General features: G+C 46.6%; 1 protein-coding gene across 3 annotated transcripts in view; it reads right to left on the reverse strand.

The window, feature by feature from the left end:
- Positions 1-4,345: 4,345 nt before the first annotated feature.
- The window catches only part of ERGIC3 (ERGIC and golgi 3), a 36,183-nt gene continuing 22,749 nt past the window's right edge, over positions 4,346-17,779 (reverse strand). For 2 of the 3 annotated variants that reach the window (XM_086760755.1, XM_086760754.1), the window contains 4 exons: positions 16,634-16,698; positions 10,334-10,470; positions 9,302-9,357; positions 4,346-5,025 (listed from right to left, as the gene is read on the reverse strand). In XM_086760755.1, coding sequence (XP_086616881.1) covers positions 4,946-5,025; positions 9,302-9,357; positions 10,334-10,470; positions 16,634-16,698 — 338 coding nt within the window. In that variant the 3' untranslated portion in view covers positions 4,346-4,945. The remainder of the gene's footprint in view (positions 5,026-9,301; positions 9,358-10,333; positions 10,471-16,633; positions 16,699-17,779) is intronic. The other variant, XM_086760756.1, reaches the window with a different exon arrangement.

Here is a 17,779-nt window from a genome sequence, read left to right on the forward strand (position 1 = left end):
CAAGGGCAGTTGCGGGGCGCTGAGATCCCCCTGCAGCCCGTGGAGGACCCCACGCCGGGGCAGGCGGATGCATGTGGCCCGTGCAGGGCCCGCTGGGGCAGCTGTCCTGGAGGGAATTGTAAGCGGTTCGTACCATTCCTATGCACAAAGATCACCCAGCATATGATATTTAAAAGCACAACAGTATTTATTGCTCTATTATAGCCTTGCATAAGCAGTTACAGCTCCTAGCATAAGCAGTTAGCAGCGTATTGTTTTCCCTTTGTGAGAGTCTTACCAACCTGACTAAGCCGGAGACACCGCCGAGCAGGAGGGTGATTAGCAGCAGGGTCAGAGCAGAGAAGGGAGGCAGGCGCAGCACCTTCAGGGCGTCCCCTGTTGTTGGTAGAGTGCTCTGGGTCCTCTCTCTGCTCCGCGCCGCCTCTGTTTATCCCCTCAGCAGATTCAGTGGCAGAGTACTGACCAGGTGTTGGTGCACGTGTGGCCAGCGCATGCAGCAAGGCCTGCCAAGGATGTGCTCTGTTGGCCAACAGTGGTTCCCAGATAGCCACAACATACTGCTCAGTAACAACCCTCCGAGCTCCCCTCTCCAAGGTCACGTTCTCACAGCTGGCTGCAGCTTGTAATTTCCCACAGTGGCCCTACACGGACCATCACTGAAATCTCTCACACGGAGTAACAGTTTAAAATTAAGCAACACAAGGAAATCACCCCATGCCCAGAGGCTCCTGAGCAAGTCCTGGCCTCCAGAGAATGGAGAAGAAAAAAAAAAACCTCAGTGACCACCACTGACAAAATGATCTACAAGAGCACAGCTCCCCATCTGCTTGAAGCCTGCAGGCACTGGGGGGGGCCTCAGGGCAGTGCAGAAGTCACAGCCCACAGACAGGCCCTGGTAAAGTCCCAGGCACCATCCCCTCATCTGCTGAAACTACAGAATAATGAGAGAGGTGACGTTGTGGTGGTGTGGTTTGGTTGCTCCCAGCCCATTTACCAGACCTGCCAGGAGGAGGCACCAAGAGGCTCAGACCCCTCTGGACTACCACACAGAGAGCCCCACCATGGTGGCAAAGCCTCATGGATATTTTCCACTCTGGGTCAGGAACCCACAGGTTCCTGGGATTTGCCCAGGAACAGGCCAGCACAATGCTTGCACTATGCTGTTCGTAGTTTTCAGCAACATCCCAAGGCAGATCTAGGTGGGCGGTGGGATGCTCCCAGTGGGAAGTCTGGACCCTCCACTGGGCCTATCTTGCCCTCACTCATGGTCTTCTCAGGGCATTGAGCTCTGCTGTTCGCTCCCTCATGTGCCAGCCTATCAGGGTCTTTTGCCATCAGTAAGAAAACAAAGGCATGTATAGCCCAACTAAGTTTTGCATTGGATGCTGTGCTCAGCAGCCAACTCTCACCTTCTTGCCTCTACAATTCTTTGGAACCATTCATGCATCTGGCCTCCGAGCATCCCAAGTCAGCGTATCCCACAGCTTAACTCTGGACAAGTGAGGAAACCATCCTGCTGCCCTGAAAAACTTACTTTAACTTTTTGTTTGGCTTTTAGTTTGATGCTTATCCGGCCAAAGGGTTCTGTCATCTCTTCACGATGCAATGTGAGCCCAGTACAAGGTACACCCTTTCCATACAAACCTCTGCCCCTTTGCTCTTGTCCCCACCAACTGACGCCCGTCACCTGGCCACCACAACCCATCACAAGCCTTTGCCATATCTTTGCTTTGAGTGTTTTGCAAACACCCAAAGACACTCACACCACTCTCCATTCACAGTGACAAATGAGACAGTGACACCTGAACCTCTGCACGGGCCCTGTGGGATCCCCAAGACCCCACGGAGTCCACCCCCGCGGCCGCCTGCCTCTGCTCACCTCCTCCAGGCCGTTGGCGGTGGCCTTGCAGTGGCCCATGTGGCTGGCAAAGGCACAGGTGGTGGGCGAGCTGAGGTCCTCCTGCACCTGCCGCACAAAGTCGCACACTGAGATGAGGTCCGCCGTGGTGCCGCAGAGAGGTGGCACCAGGAAGGGGAACTGCTAACCGGAGCCGTGAACACGCCAGGCCTGGGCAGGGGGCTGGGGCCACACTGCTGCCAGCAGTGAGGGCAGGAGCAAGCCCCTCACCTTGCACACCCACACCCTGAGCAGACACACAGACCACCCTCAGTGTGCACACACTGACACACACCTGCACAGCCAGGCACACAGCAGCTTGGCTACAAATCCTGCAATTATAAGCGGAAACATTTTGAGGAAGCCTGAGGCTGACAGGCTTTGAGCCACAGGGAGCCCCAGCTTGGTGGTGAGGTGGAAAACGCAGCTGCGCATGGCTGCAAGAGCCAAGGAGCTGCCTGGGGACATGCACTGAGCTTGCTGGCATGAGTTGGGGTGCATTTGGCACTGCTGGGGTGCACTGGGCACTGTTTGCAAAGGCAACATCCCATGTAACAGGCCTGCTGAAAGCTGGGGGTGACACAGCACTGGGAGAAGCACTGTCACACCCCAGGACCCCGCTCCAGTCCCCTGCAGATGCCACATGACCTGAGTCCCTTGCAGCTCTTTTGCTTCCCCTGCAGCCCAAGGGACCCCTGGGCAGGGAGAGGGCTCCCCCTTTGCCATTCTGGGGCCCCCATCCCGCAGCTGAACGCCAGCCCCCCGGGGGAGCACCATGCGTGCCCGACACTCGCACCTGCCTTCAGGTCCAGCCAGAGTCCTCGCTGCTCCTTACCTGCCTGCCTGGCTCTGCCCAGCTACTTTTCTCCCCAAAACTTACTCTATTCCTGCTTAATTCAAAAGACCATTAGGTAGTCATCTTCACTGTAAAACCCCGTTGTCAGTTAATTTCTTTGGAAATGCAGCACTCCCTCTGAGCATCATCTCCTGCATCAGGATGAGACCCCTCAGAAGAATCTGTCCCATCAAAACTCAGCATGAAGCACCTCCACTTGAGATCAGATCATGTCAGGGCTTGCCTGTGCGGAAGACAGGAACCCTGGGGCACTAGAGACTATGCTGAGAACATGTCTCATTTCATTTACATTAGTCCAACACCACAATATAGATTCATGCTGACAACCCCATGCTGATGTCCAGGCACTGTGCTATCCAAGAGGAAGGGTGAAGGGGCATCAGCAAGGACTGCCTGCAGCAGGCTGGCCTCCAGCTCCAGGAAGCAGGTAGAAAACACCAGCAGCATTGGAGAGAGCCACAACATACTGCTCAGTGACAACCCTCCTAGCTCCCCTCTCCAAGGTTGCGTTCTCACAGCTGTCTGCAGCTTGTAATTTCCCACAGGGGCCCTACACGGACCATCACTGAAATCCCTCACACAGGAATGCACCCTGTGGAAAAATGACCCATGCTAGAGCAGTTTCACAAAGGACTGTAGAATATGGGAGGGTCCCCACGCTGGAGTAGGGGAGGAATGTGAGGAGTTCTTCCACCTGAGAAGGAAGGAGCAGCGTAAAGCGACAAGTGATGAACTGACCACAACCCCATTTCCGTCCTCCTGGCATGTGCTGCTCGGCAGGGGGGGAAGGAGGTAGAGATAAATGAAATCAAGTTAAGCCTGGGAAGAGGGAGGGGTGGGGTGAAGTTGGTTTTGTTCTCTTCCTCATTAGTCTGCTTTGGTTTTATTCACAATAATAAATTGAAGTAGTTTTCCCCGAGTCGAGTTGTAACAGTAACTTCAATGATCTCCCCCTGTCCTTATCTCAAACCTCAAGCCTTTTTGTTATATTATCTCTCCCTCTTCCCTGAAAGGATGTGGGGAGTGAGCGAGAGACTGTGTAGCTTGCTCCTGCAGGGCTAAACTATGACACTGTACCTGTCACACTCAGTGTGCATTACTGGACCCATTGCTTGGACCAAGTTTAGAGTCAATAGCAAAGTAAATTCAGAGCCGAGATTTCAGTCATGAGTCTGGTTTGCTTCAAAATAAGGCAGGAATCCACAATACTTTATTTTTCCTCATTATTTTCAAATTTCTCCCAATATAATTTCATATACCAAGCACTTTACTCACTTGTGTAGCTTATTAAAAAGAAAAAAAACCCACCACCCCATCACGAGAGTGACATCTACATACTTTGCTACAATGCAGGTGTATTTTTAAATTATAATGTCCAATTCAGTACCAGGACTAGGTCAAATAATTTAATTATTCTTCCAAATGCTTTACCAAAACACAGAGAGGATGGAGTTTATTTCAAAATATAAACAGAGAGGAAGTGAAAAACACAATCTAATTTAAAAATCAATTAAAACTCCAACTAATTTTTTTTCTGAAACATCACTTACAATCTTTCTTAAGAATTCAATTTCTTGATTTGAATTAATTGAATTAATAGAATTAATTGAATTCAATTAATTCAAATTCAATCAGGAGCAACTGCAATGCCCCACAGTACAGTAAGCACATCCCAAGAGCCAGGTCCCACCCTGTTGCCCACAACAGCTGGAAGGAAAGCACATGGGATTGAGCACATTACCACAGATGTCTGGCATCAGCACACTCAGAAACATTTTTAAGAAAAATTTAAAAAGCTAGACGGTGTTGCTAGAAAGCTTATTTGATGGCAACTTCAATCCACTCCAGGTCTCATGAAAATTCCTGGAAGCAAACAGACTGCAGCATGTCTTTTTTGGGGAGGTGGGGGACAGAGTGGGACCGGATGAACATGGATTGACACAAAAGGGTTTTTACAGTAGGGTCTGCACAGCCAGAGAGGATGGCTAATCTTTATAGCCACAAGGTTCAAGCAGTTCCATCCACAAATTAATGCCAAACAAAGAATGATGGGACAGTAACATAAGAGCAGTCAGGGCCATCAGGTAATTCCAAACCTCTTCTCTTGTGCACTCAGATCACTTGTGTTTCAAAAAAACCTGTTTAGTTTTCCTTAGAGTTTTTTTTTTCTGTAGGGTGAAGTTGTTGCTTATTTACATTGTTTTCCCAAGTTCAATTTTCTTCTGGATGACACGTGCTGAGTGATAGATCAAGGAGTCAATGAATCCTGCAACTAAAACAAAAAACAGATGGATCAAGCCAGACATGCTTTGAAGAGAGAACAACTCCCAAAGAAAGAAAACACAAATGCTTCTCTCGGTGGAAAGGAATTCCAGCTCCCCTAGACAAAAAACAGTTCCTGCTGCTCAGGTCCTCATCTCATTAGGACAGGCAAGATCCAGCTTGCAGGCCAGAGGTGATGATGCTTCTCTAGAAAATGATCGCTTTCATAAGTAAAAATAAGACAGGCCGAGTCACGTGTGTTTACTGATGAGTGAGAAGAGTTTGGGGCAGAAGCTGATGCTGAGAGCTTTATGCCATGTCATTGCCCTGACCCAGCTTGCCAAGGGCATGTTTCCCATTTCTTGCTCATTCCACAGTAGCCTTAAGAGTAAGCTACTCCACCCAGTGCTGCCATTTATCAGAGAGTGGAATGTTTACCCACCAAAGAATCAAAGCAAAACAAACTGATGCCTACAAGTCTTTCTGCAGTATTTTCCCCAGATCTCTCCAGCACTGAAGGAGCTTATGAATTCAGTGTTTGTTTGGGATCACAGAAAAGCTCAGAATGGGTCTACTGCACCACGAAACCCAGAAAACTCTGCACCCATCGAGGCATCTTTCACAGGACAGCAACCCCAAGCTCCTGCCAGGGAGGGAACACAGGGTGCCCACGAGCAAAGGTATTTTCAATGCCTTTCATGTTCTTTTTTTTTTAATTCAACACTGCAATCTAAGAAATAAGTAAGCGATTGCTTGTCCCTACATAAAGACAGACATTTCATAGAATCAAATAATGTTTTGGGTTGAAAGGGACCTTTAAAGGCCACCCAGTCCAATCTCCCTGCAAGGAGCAGGGACATCTCCAACCAGATCAGGTTTCAATACTATATAAAGAGTAGCAGCTAAAACAGGAACTAAGTCTTCTGTTTATTACCGTAGAATATGGAATTATTGGTCTTACTATCTGGTCTTTGAGTAACACTTCAGATGACTGTCTTTTGTGGTTGTTTTGCTCTGAAATGATCTCTCTTGTGGAATCAATTTGATGCTGTAACACAAAAACTGTTACACAGCTGATTGGATCTGTCCTCTACAATATAGTCTGAACATGGCATATGGCAGCAAACACTTGAACCAGATTACTTTTAAAGGTCACTTCCCTTCTATGACACCGTGACTCTATAACTGGCTGTCAAACCTAACTAGTGCTGGAAGGCACTGGCATTTGTCATGAAAATAATTTTTGAAAGCCTTTCCCCAGGTCAACCATAGACATTAGTACAATCAAATTTATTACAGACAGAAATCCTGTTTAACAGTATCAGGTTAATTGAGCATTGTGACACTTTAAGTGACGGGAAAACCTTGCAGATAAAGGTAGTATGTGATAAAGGTATGTGATACAGGTGGTATGTGATACAGTAGGTGGCTTCTCAGGTCCAGTAAGATCTGCTGACCAGATCTCCAGGCTGGCCCTTCACAGCCACATGAACATCTCTGACCACATTTCAGAGCATCCTTGGGTTATTAGCTGGAGTGCAAGGCTGGACCGAGGCTGGGGTCTGTGACATGCATGGAGCTGAGCAGATACTGATTAGCTATTTCACAAGCACTGAGAATGAAGTCCAGACACTCAAATGGCTCTGCAGGAACAGTCTCTACTTACAGGACTCTGTCTAGCTGAGAGGGCTTTTTATCAAACATACATAAAATTATACATGTTCCTTTTCCAGGTTGAGTAAAGGCCATCCACCTAAGTAAAGACTGGTAATTAATGTATTTTGGCAGGATAGTTGACACATCATGATTCCCAGTCCCTTATTGTCCCTACATACTATCAATACCCTATTGTGTTGCTTCCTCTTGGCTTTTGCTCTCGGTATTCCTGAGGATCCGTCTCCTGCCTTAGATAGATAGAAACAGGCAGTTTATTTACAATTCATTAGTGCATTCAATTACAATTCATTAATTCATTAATACCTTAAAATAGTCTGTGCTTATAGGTAAAATATCTACTGAACAAAATAACGCTCAATTTGACCTTTTCCTCTCAGGAACTGGAGAGTCCTAGTTCTGCTAACAACTCGTAATTGCCTCGATGCCACTTTCTACATACACCTAAAGGAAATCCTATAATTGTAATAACAGTGGCATTTGTCAGTTCTTGGACTTGATCTTGAAGATGTTGGTATTTCTTTACTTCCTCTGTCGCTGCATCCACCAAAGATGCTAATTTACTCTCCTACCTGTGATGTCTACCACCAGGGCCTGTCTCCTTTAATGAATACCATGTCTGGTTTATATAATTCATTTTGGTCATCTTTCAGCAGCAGCTCCTGGAATACTACCCATTCTTTCTTTCTGGCTTCATTTGTCAACAGTTTACATAGTTGCTTCTGTCCCTCAAGCCTAGCATCCTGTATCGCAGGGCAGTATCCAACAATATGCGAATAAGTATCATTATCCGCCAGACAATGTTAACATGATTTGAGTTTCTTGTCTACCCCTTACCAAAAATTCTCTTGTGGGGTAGACATTGGCTTTTAGCTGTAATGCTGTGATGAGCTTCCTGTGGGGAATGCCCTTTTGACATTTGATCCAGTTGTTACTGATTCTGTCCTTCTCAAACTTGGAAATTCCACAGCCCTGGGACACCAAGTTAGTTCAATTCACAAACTCCTGTTTTCTCCAGTCTCGGAAAGATGACTTTTGCAGCAGGTATCTCCCATTCTGAGACTGGTGCTTCACTGACTAATTCCTCTGATATCACCATGACTGCTCTGGGGTCCCAAATGGATGGAATTCTATCCTTATCTCCTCCTGCTGCTTTCAAATTCCTTCTCAATACTCTCCTGCCAAATGACTGCTCTTACTGTCTCATCGGAAGACTGTGTAGTCTTCAAGCCTGTACACTAGGCATCAGTCTTGAGAGTCTGGTAACACCCAGGCCTCCATCCCACGTGCTGGAATACAGGATGGCATCACCAGTACTCGCCAGTAGATGTAATCATTCCTTGATGCCCATTCAAACTGCCAAATCAAGTGTTTCCAGGTACGTAGCTTTTACATCAGTTTGATCTGCTAGGTAAATCAATCACAGAATAGTATATCCCTTCAAGATATTAACTGTGTGAAATGGCTTCAATGAAGCCTTCCCAGTCCATTGTAACCATCCATTTACTTTTCCCAGCAGTTCTGGTTTCAATATTCCAGTCCATAGGTCAATAGATAAACCCAGGTACTTTTCAGAGCTATCACATTGACAGGGGTTCCGTTAATCATCCGTGGAGGACAGTCATTGATCATATATGATCTTGATGTAAAAGCCATAGCACTACTCCCCTTGTGTCTTGAGGTTAGTTAGTTCACAAAAGACCTCCACAATTTCAATATTTTTCTGCATTCCTTCCCATGATTCACTCAACAGTACCAACTTGTCTGCAAAAGCCATAGTTGTTATATTTTTCAAACCATGTTGGAATCCTCTGCCAACTTACACAGCAGGGGTTCCACAGAAAAGTTAAATAGAATCAGAGATGTTGGATCATCCTGTTTTACACCAATTCGAATTCTGATGGGATGCGACTGTTCATTCTTCAGGTCAATACAGGTATTGATGTTATAGTACACGTTTTTAATCAGGGCAATAACATGATTGTCCATGTCCTTCTGCTTAAGAACTGTAATTATGTGTGAACAGCTCATGGTGTCAAAGCCTTTAGCTAAATCAATGAAGACTACCAGGGGTTGATGTTCCTTCTTTGCATTTCTAATTAAAAGCTGTAATAATTTCAAATGTTCCACACATCCTGATGACCTTATAAACCTCCTTTTTCATGGACTAATGAGACATGCCTTAGTCAGCCTTGCTGTTAAAATCATAGAATTGTTAGGGTTGGAAGGGACCTTCAAAGGTCATCTAGTCCAACCCCTCTGCAAGGAGCAGGGACATCTTCAACCAGATCAGGTTGGTATGTGAAAGACATTATTCAAACACAAAATGTCCTGTAGAGCATCAGAATTAAATATGATGATAGGTCTACATTATAATGAAATGAAATATTTCATCAAATGAAATATTACAATAGGTCTACGTCATCTAAAGTATCTTGAAAGTCTGCAGTCCTAATTACAATCTGATGCCACTCCCATGGCTCTGGAGAACATACTATATCCACCTGAAGGCTGAAACCATCTCTCCCCATCAAACAGGGATTTATTACCAGAAAGAGTAAGGTGGCAAAAGTTTACACTTTAGAAAGAAAAAAGATGGAAAGGTGCAGTACCTGTAAATATGCCTCCAACGATGGCACAAACTCCTGTGAGAAAGTGTGTAAAGGACCTAGAATGAGGAAAACAATATAAACAACCAGCACGAGCTCAGATACCAATACAGAATCATAGAATAGGTCAGGTTGAAAGGGACCTTTAAAGGTCAAATGTCCGATAAGTAACAATTAACTATTAGAAAATAACTCATAATTATCATAATGTTCATCATAGCACATAAGTATAGATTATAAAAATATTAATAGCTGACAATTAACAGATTATAACAATTAAATAACCCATATTCACTACAGAATGGAGTCTTTCACTGATACTTTTACTGAGTAGCATTACAGCAGTGCGCTCTAATGAGCTCAATGACAACCCTAGGAGGCAAGTATTGAATTTATAAACCTGAAGAATGGACTTCTAATCCTTAAGAATTTATCCATTCCTACCCAGACAGCAGGCTGCTGTAACACAAGAACTAAATCCCTAAGCATATGTTAATACATTTTAAGGTATAGACACTGGCTGTCCCTCATCATGATCTTGAAAGACTGAACAGCTACAAGCCCTTCTATTCTCTCGTGATTACATGCCTGTGATTAATAGAGGACCCGAAAAGAAAGAGATTCCACACTGACTATGACATGCAGAAAAGCTATAGTAAATGCAGAGTAAGTGACCAGGTTGGATTAGTGTGGGTGCTGCTGTAGGAGCTGGTAAGATGGGTATACTATATAAATCTAGTCTTCCCATTAAAAAAAGACTTTGAGGAAACGAGTCTGAACTGAGAACCATTATATCAGACTTCTGCTTGCTGCACCAATTTTCTTCTCCATCTTGACACTGTATTAAAATGCCCCAGGTGACATCACTGAGAGGAAGGGCATCTGGGAGAGCCTCCGCCTCTCCACTGACTGGGAACAGGCTTGGGTGGTTTTCAGGCATTTGGACTGTCACATCTAAGCGAGGATGGAGTTTTAAGCTACGCAAAATTACAAAATCAATGGAGTATGAATGAAATAGATTGAAATGTCTCTTACCTGTGTTTCTCTGTCAGCTTCACCATCATGGGCGAAAGTTCATATAGCACAAATACACCAGGCAGACCCTGGTCTCCTAGTAGCCCATTGGCTATCTTCTCATGTCGTGTAACTGAAAACTGGTTAGTCCTTACCACCTAGCAAGAAACAAACACCATAAATGTTATTTTCTTAATGAGGAATAGGAAAGGCTACTAAAACATGAGTTCAGTGAACCACATTAATGTAGCCCTGCCCACTCACTTGTCGGGGCCCTGACAGTGTTTACAAAGGGTCATAACGAGTACCATGAGAATCAGGCCTATTTTTACTACAGGCTGTCAGTTAAAGCCCCAGCTAGCTCAAAGAATGATCCAGGCTGGACTGTGTTGGTCTCTGCTGGCAAGTAATGGCATGAACTGTCCCTCTTGACCTCAACCCCAAGTCCACATCGCCCTCTACCAAAATGTAGCCCACCTAAGCAGCACAGATACGAGAAAGCCATATATATTCAAAGTCACTGAGAAAAAAAGAAAATAATACATAAAAGCAGGAGAGTGCCAGGGCTGCAGAAGGACACAGATTGTCCATCTTTATATAAATGAAGATCACTCTGCAGTGTTCTGTGCCCTGCCATTCTTCTACACATCATTCATACCAGTTCTACTCTTTGAGGAAATAAATCAGGTTTCTGTAGAAGGAATTTATGTTCTGTCATTCCTAATAAGCTATTTGACACAAATTATGATCCAAACCGAGAAAGATACTATTCAGTTTGTTTACCAAATTCCACGTTTGGGGGTTCCAGGTACTGAATGGATAACACAGCCCCTAGAATACATCTGGCAGCACACTCGGATCCATAGTTCCCATAAGCATCAGAGTCAGCATGGATTCCTCTCCTGGTGACTAATTCTTTCAACAGGAGAAGTCCTTTGAAAATTGAACAACAGCTCTACAGAAGCATGTGAGATTTCATCAAGAGAAACAGAAGCAATGGTGGCTTATGGCACTGGGAGGTGGCCATAAGAATAGGGCTCTGGTTAACTATTCTTTGTACTTCAGGAATTACACTCATCCACAGAAACTGCAGAGGCATCCTGAATTCAAGCAGAATGAGCTTCAAACATGGTCTGAAGATTCTCCCAGTATCGCCTCATGACAAGTAACTTTCACTCAACTTCCAGGAAAGATCAGATGGGTCCTTCCTAGGCAGGGGATTGAAGAAAGAGTGGTCCATGTAAAGGTCTATCCCATGAGAACTGAGTCTTGCAAACAGTTACAATCTTTAGGGTAGATGAAGAAATACAAACTACATCTCCATTTCCAATGGATTCTGTTAGACTGCTCTGCCCACACTGCTCTAGGACAGCTTTGCTTGAATGTCTGCATTGTATCTACTCTGGCCATGTAGCTCCTCAGATTTGTGGCTCCTACGTAGCCTCTGATGTAACTAATAATCTGCTGGTGATTTACATTTCAGAGTGCCTGAAGGAACACGGGTGGGCCTGTGTGAGCCTCATGAAGTTCAACCAGGCCAAGTGCAAGGTCCTGCACATGGGTCAGGGCAATCCCAGGCACAAATCCAGGCTGGGCGGAGAATGGATTGAGAGCAGCCCTGAGGAGAAGGACTTGGGGGTGCTCGTGGACGAGAAGCTCAAGATGAGCCGACAATGGGCGCTTGCAGCCCAGAAAGCCAACCGCACCCTGGGCTGCATCGAAAGGAGCGTGGCCAGCAGGTCAAGGGAGAGGAATCTGCCCCTCTACTCTGCTCTGGCGAGACCTCACCTGCAGTCCAGCTCTGGAGCCCCCAACATAAGAAGGACATGGACCTGTTGGAGCGAGACCAGGGGAGGGCCACAAAAATGATCAGAGGGCTGGAGCACCTCTCCCGTAAGGCCAGGCTGAGAGAGTTGGGGCTGTTCAGCCTGGAGAAAAGGAGGCTCCAGGGAGACATTATAGCAGCCTTCCGGTACCTCAAGGGGCCTACAAGTAAGCTGGAAAGGGACATTTGACAGAGGTATGTAGTGACAGGACAAGGGGCAATGGCTTTAAACTGAAAGAGGGTACATTTAGATTGACATAAGGAAGAAATTCTTTACTGTGAGGGTGGTGAGGTACTGGAACAGGTTGCCCAGAGAAGCTGTGGACGCCCCATCCCTGGAAGTGTTCAAGGCCAGGTTGGATAGGGCTTAGAGTGACCTGGTCTGGTGGAAGGTCTCCCTGCCCAGGGCACAGGGATTGGAACTAGATGATCTTTAAGGTCCCTTCTAACCCAGACCATTCTATGATTCTAGGATATGTGGTACCTGCCCAAAGTGGCATGAGTTTGGGTGAAGAGCCTGAGGTGGTAAGGGTTCCTAGTGTTGTGTGGTTTGCATAGTGTTATAAAACCACATAGGACAAGGGAGTAAAATTCTGATGTAGTTTCATACACATGTAGATCAGTCCTTGCACGGAATGAGCCCCACTCTGGGAGCCCCACTTGGGTTTCACCTGAGAGGAAACTGGTTTGGTGTTAAAGTGAAGCTGGACATGGACCAACCATGCAGCATAAACGATAGAGAACCAAAACTTGGGTGACAGCTAGGGAGCTAAGCCATCTTGTATGTGAATGTTCACAGAGGTATTGGGATACACTGGGTAGCACTGGTAGTGAAGTCTGCACAACAGCAGAGCTGCTGCCTCTACTTTTTTTTTTTTTTTTTGCAAAAGAAACATAGCAGCTTACATCAGTCTGCTGCCCTAAGACTATGGGGGCCCAAATAATAACTGACAGGTTTGGTTTGGTTTGTTTTTTAAAAAGAGGTTCTCTGTAGCTCTTGAGCTCCCCTGCAGAATGACGGCAACCAAAATAAACGCTTCCAAAGGAATGAAAGAAATCACAGTTCTTTCTGCTCCCTCAGGCCAGCTTCAGAAGACAGCTTAAGTTTGTCTCTGTTCTCAGGATCTTTGTCTCACTCTGGTATCTCCTCATAAATTTGTTTATCTTAGAATCATAGAATCATAGAATGGTTAGGGTTGGAAGGGACCTTCAAAGGTCATCTAGTCCAACCCCCCTGCAAGAAGCAGGGACATCCCTGACTAGGTCAGGTTGCTCAGAGCCTCATCCAGCCTGGCCTTGAACGTTTCCAGAGATGGGGCCTCCACCACCTTTCTGGGCAACCTGTTTCAGTATTCTATAACTCGCATCATAAAAAATTTTTTCCTAATTTCTAATCTAAATCTATCCCCCTCTATTTTAAAACCATTACCCCTCGTCCTATCACAACAGGCCCTACTAAACAGCCTTTCCCCATCTTTCTTGTAGGCCCCCTTGAGGTACTGGAAGACCGCTATCAGGTCTCCCCGGAGCCTCCTCTTCTCCAGGCTGAACAGCCCCAACTCTCTCAGCCTGTCCTCATAAGAGAGGTGCTCCAGCCCTTTTATCATCTTCGTGGCCCTCCTCTGGACCTTCTCCAACTGGTCCATGTCCTTCTTGTGTTGGGGGCTCCAGAACTGGACACAGTACTCCAGGTGGGGTCTCACCAGGGCAGAGTAGAGGGGGAGAATCACCTCCTTCAACCTGCTGGCCACGCTTCTCTTGATGCAGCCCAGGATGCGGCTGGCCTTCTGGGCCGCGAGGGCGCATTACCTGCTCATGTTAAGCTTCTCATCCACCAGCACTCCCAAGTCCTTCTCCTCAGGGCTGCTCTCCATCCATTCCCCGCCCAGCCTGTATTTGTGCCTGGGATTGCCATGACCCAGGTGCAGGACCTTGCACCCTGGTTGAACTTCGTGAGGTTGGCACGGGCCCACCTCTCCAGCCTGTCCAGGTCCCTCTGGATGGCATCCCTCCCTTCCAGCGTGTCGACGGCACCACACAACTTCGTGTCATCGGCGAACTTGCTGAGGGTGCACTCTATCCCACTGTCCGTGTCGCTGACAAAGATGTTGAACAGGGCCGGGCCCAGCATGGACCCCTGAGGGACGCCACTCGTGACCGGTCTCCACATGGTCATTGAGCCGTTGACCACCACTCTCTGAGTGCGGCCATCCAGCCAACTCCTTATCCACCGAGTGCTCCGTCCATCAAACCCATGTCTCTCTAGTTTAGAGAGAAGGATGTCGTGCGGGACAGTGTCAAAAGCTTTGCACAAGTCCAGGTAGATGATGTCAGTTGCTCGTCCCTTGTCCACCGATGCCGTCACCCCGTCATAGAAGGCCACCAAATTGGTCAGGCACGATCTGCCCTTGGTGAAGCCATGTTGGCTGTCACCAGCCACCTCCTTGCTCTCCATGTGCCTTAGCATGGTTTCCAGAAGAATCTGCTGCATGACCTTGCCAGGCACAGAGGTGAGGCTGACCAGCCTGGAGTTACCTGGGTCTTCCTTATTCCCCTTTTTAAAAATTGGGGTTATGTTCCCTCTCTTCCAGTCATCGGGGACCTCACCAGACCGCCACGACTTCTCAAATACGATAGCCAGTGGCTTGGCAACTTCATCCGCCAGTTCCCTCAGGACCCGTGGATGGATCTCATCAGGACCCATGGACATGTGCACCTTCAGGTTCCTTAGATGATCCCGAACCTGCTCTTCGAGTACAATGGGCAGTTCTTCATTCTTGCAGTCCCTGCTTGCACCTTCTACAGCTTGGGCGGTGGGACAGGAACTCTTGTCGGTGAAGACTCAGGCAAAAAACTCATTGAGAACCTCAGCCTTCTCCATGTCCTGGGTAACCAGGACACCAGTTCCCTTCTGGAGGGGGCATACATTTACCCTGGACTTTCTTTTGTCCCCTACGTACCTATAAAAGCTCTTCTTGTTGCATTTTATATCCCTGGCCAGATTCAGTTCTGCCAGGGCTTTGGTCTTCCTTACCTTATCCCTGGCCACTCGCGCAGCCTCTTTGTAGTCCTCCCAGGCTACCTGTCCCCACTTCCACCCTCTATAGGCTTCCTTTTTCACTTTCAGTTGGTCCAGGAGCTCCTTGCTCATCCACGCCGGGCTCCTGGCCTTTTTGCCTGACTTGTTTTTCATCGGGATGCACCTCTGCTGAGCTTGGAGGAGGTGCTCCTTGAATATAGACCAACTTTCCTGGGCCCCTCTTCCCTCCAGGGCCGCCTCCCATGGCACTTGGCCCATCAGGTCCCTGAAGAGGCCGAAGTCCGCCTTCCTGAAGTCTAGGGCAGAGAGCTTGCCATGTAGTTTCCTTGCTGCCCCGTGGATCTTGAACTCCACCATGTCACGGTCGCTGCAGCCAAGGCTGTCCTTTAGTTTCACATCCCCCACCAGCCCCTCCCTGTTGGTGAGCACAAGGTCGAGCATGGCACCCCTCCTTGTCGGCTACTCTATCGCCTGCAGGAGGAAGTTGTCATCCACGCATTCCAGGAACCTCCTGGACTGCCTGTGCCCTGCCGTGTTGTCTTTCCAACAGATGTCAGGGTGGTTGAAGTCCCCCATGAGGACCAGGGCTCGTGACCGCTGTGAGGCTGCTCCTATCTGGCTATAGAGCACTTCGTCTGCTCTGTCCTCCTGGCCAGGCGACCTGTAACAGACCCCTACCATGACGTCCCCTGTCCGTCCCCATCCTCTAATCTTGACCCATAAGCTCTCTGTCAGCTCCTCCTCCATCCCCAGGCGGAGCTCCACACACTCCAGCCGGTTGCTGATGTAGAGAGCGACACCCCCTCCTCGTCTCCCCTTCCTGTCTTTTCTAAAAAGCCTATACCCCTCCATGTTGACGCTCCAGTCGTATGGGTCATCCCACCATGTCTCTGTGATGCCAATGAGGTCGTAGCCCTGCTCATGTGCAAGCATCTCCAGCTCTTCCTGTTTATTCCCCATGCTGCGTGCATTGGTATAGAGACACTTCAGCTGGGCCCCCGACAAAGCCGACTTGTCTTACCTGTCCCAAAAGGAGGACATGCTCTGAAAACAGGGCTGAACATCTAGCCATGCTTTTTCATAGGCTAAACTAGTTTTTAAATTTGAGACAAGTTGATCTTGGGTCATTCTTCAAAGAACATTTTTAGGATCTCCTTGCTGCTTTGACTTCTCCTGAGCATGCACTAAGAGGGATTCATGAGGGAACATGAAGAAAATGGCATGGCCACTTTGATCTATGTGGGATGGCGGAGGCTGAAATGTGTTTCACCACCGCTGCAACATTACAGATAACATTACACCATAGAAACTGTTATTCTTGCTGGGGTGGTTACATGAAGAAAGTTGAACAGATAGTGTTGCTTCCACCAGAGGTCGGATATGGTCAGTATCAGAATACGACGAGAAAGTCTGAAGGCTTTCACTTGCCAAAGCAATAGAGAAAAAAGGTACTTACTTCGCCATCTACTTTCATATACACAGTGGGGACCACTTTGACAAAATACTGAAACATCATGGAAGCTATAAGCAAAGAGAGAGAGACACAATTAATAACCAGTGAAGAGTTGGAAAGCTTAACTGACAGGTTAAACAGACACAAATTGGTTTCATTCAACTCATCAGGGAACAGCTCTCTGCACAATAGCCATTGGAAATTTTCAAGGACAGTAAAGTTAATGTCTGGCCCGAGTTTTCCTTTTGCCAAAGTGAATCTCATTCTGTTCCAATCAAAATCAAAACTACTGGGATTTGGGCCTTGAATAAATGGAAAACTTTCTACAAATCACTTATCTTGCTCTAGTTTTACCAGCACAACTTCTTGAAAATTCTTACTCTAGCACATGAATACCTTTATCTTTAACAGCATAGCGCTAAGAAAACATACTCAATTTTAAATGAGAATCCTCTATCAACTTCAATCAACACTACAGTTTATTCCTGTAGAAGCATGGTTTTTATTCTATCAGGAGATGAAAAGGAAGAAATCACTGAAGAAAAAAATAGGAGGAGAACTCCTGCTGCTGCCTCAGACCAGCCTGTCCCTTCAGTTCTCTTAAGGATAACGGAAGGTAGGAGTTGCTTTGAAAACCTGTTTTCTATGGAATTCCCTGGAGAAGATTATTCTACTATTCCTACAGAAGAAGTCATTCTCATATAGAATATCTTTAGCTGGTCTGCAATAAACAGAAATTTGACCTGCAATCTGCTTCTCCCACTTCTTTTCTGGAGCATGTCTTTGGTCCTAATGCCTCAAGAATTTGCCAAATCTTTCTCCGAGGCCCAGGATGGAAAGCTTCAGCCTACAGGGGGAATTCTACCAGCCAGCTACAGGCTCCCTCTCAGACAGTTTGTTACTCCACAGAAAAACTACGGCATCATGATCTTATCAAGCATTATGATGCTTTTTCAATTTTCTGTATTTTATTTTAAGCATCATCCTTTGATTTGGGTACAAGAATTAAAATCAATGGTGGAAAATGTAAAAGAATGGATTCAGGTAGGATTAACAATCCTACCACCATCTCAAAGCAAATTACTTCTTTCTCCAAGCTTTATTATATAACAGTACCCCAAGTACCTGCAAAGACAAACTTTGCAGACT

This window comes from Chlamydotis macqueenii, chromosome 16 (genome assembly GCF_036417535.1).
Source record: "Chlamydotis macqueenii isolate bChlMac1 chromosome 16, bChlMac1.mat, whole genome shotgun sequence".
NCBI lineage: Eukaryota > Metazoa > Chordata > Aves > Otidiformes > Otididae > Chlamydotis > Chlamydotis macqueenii.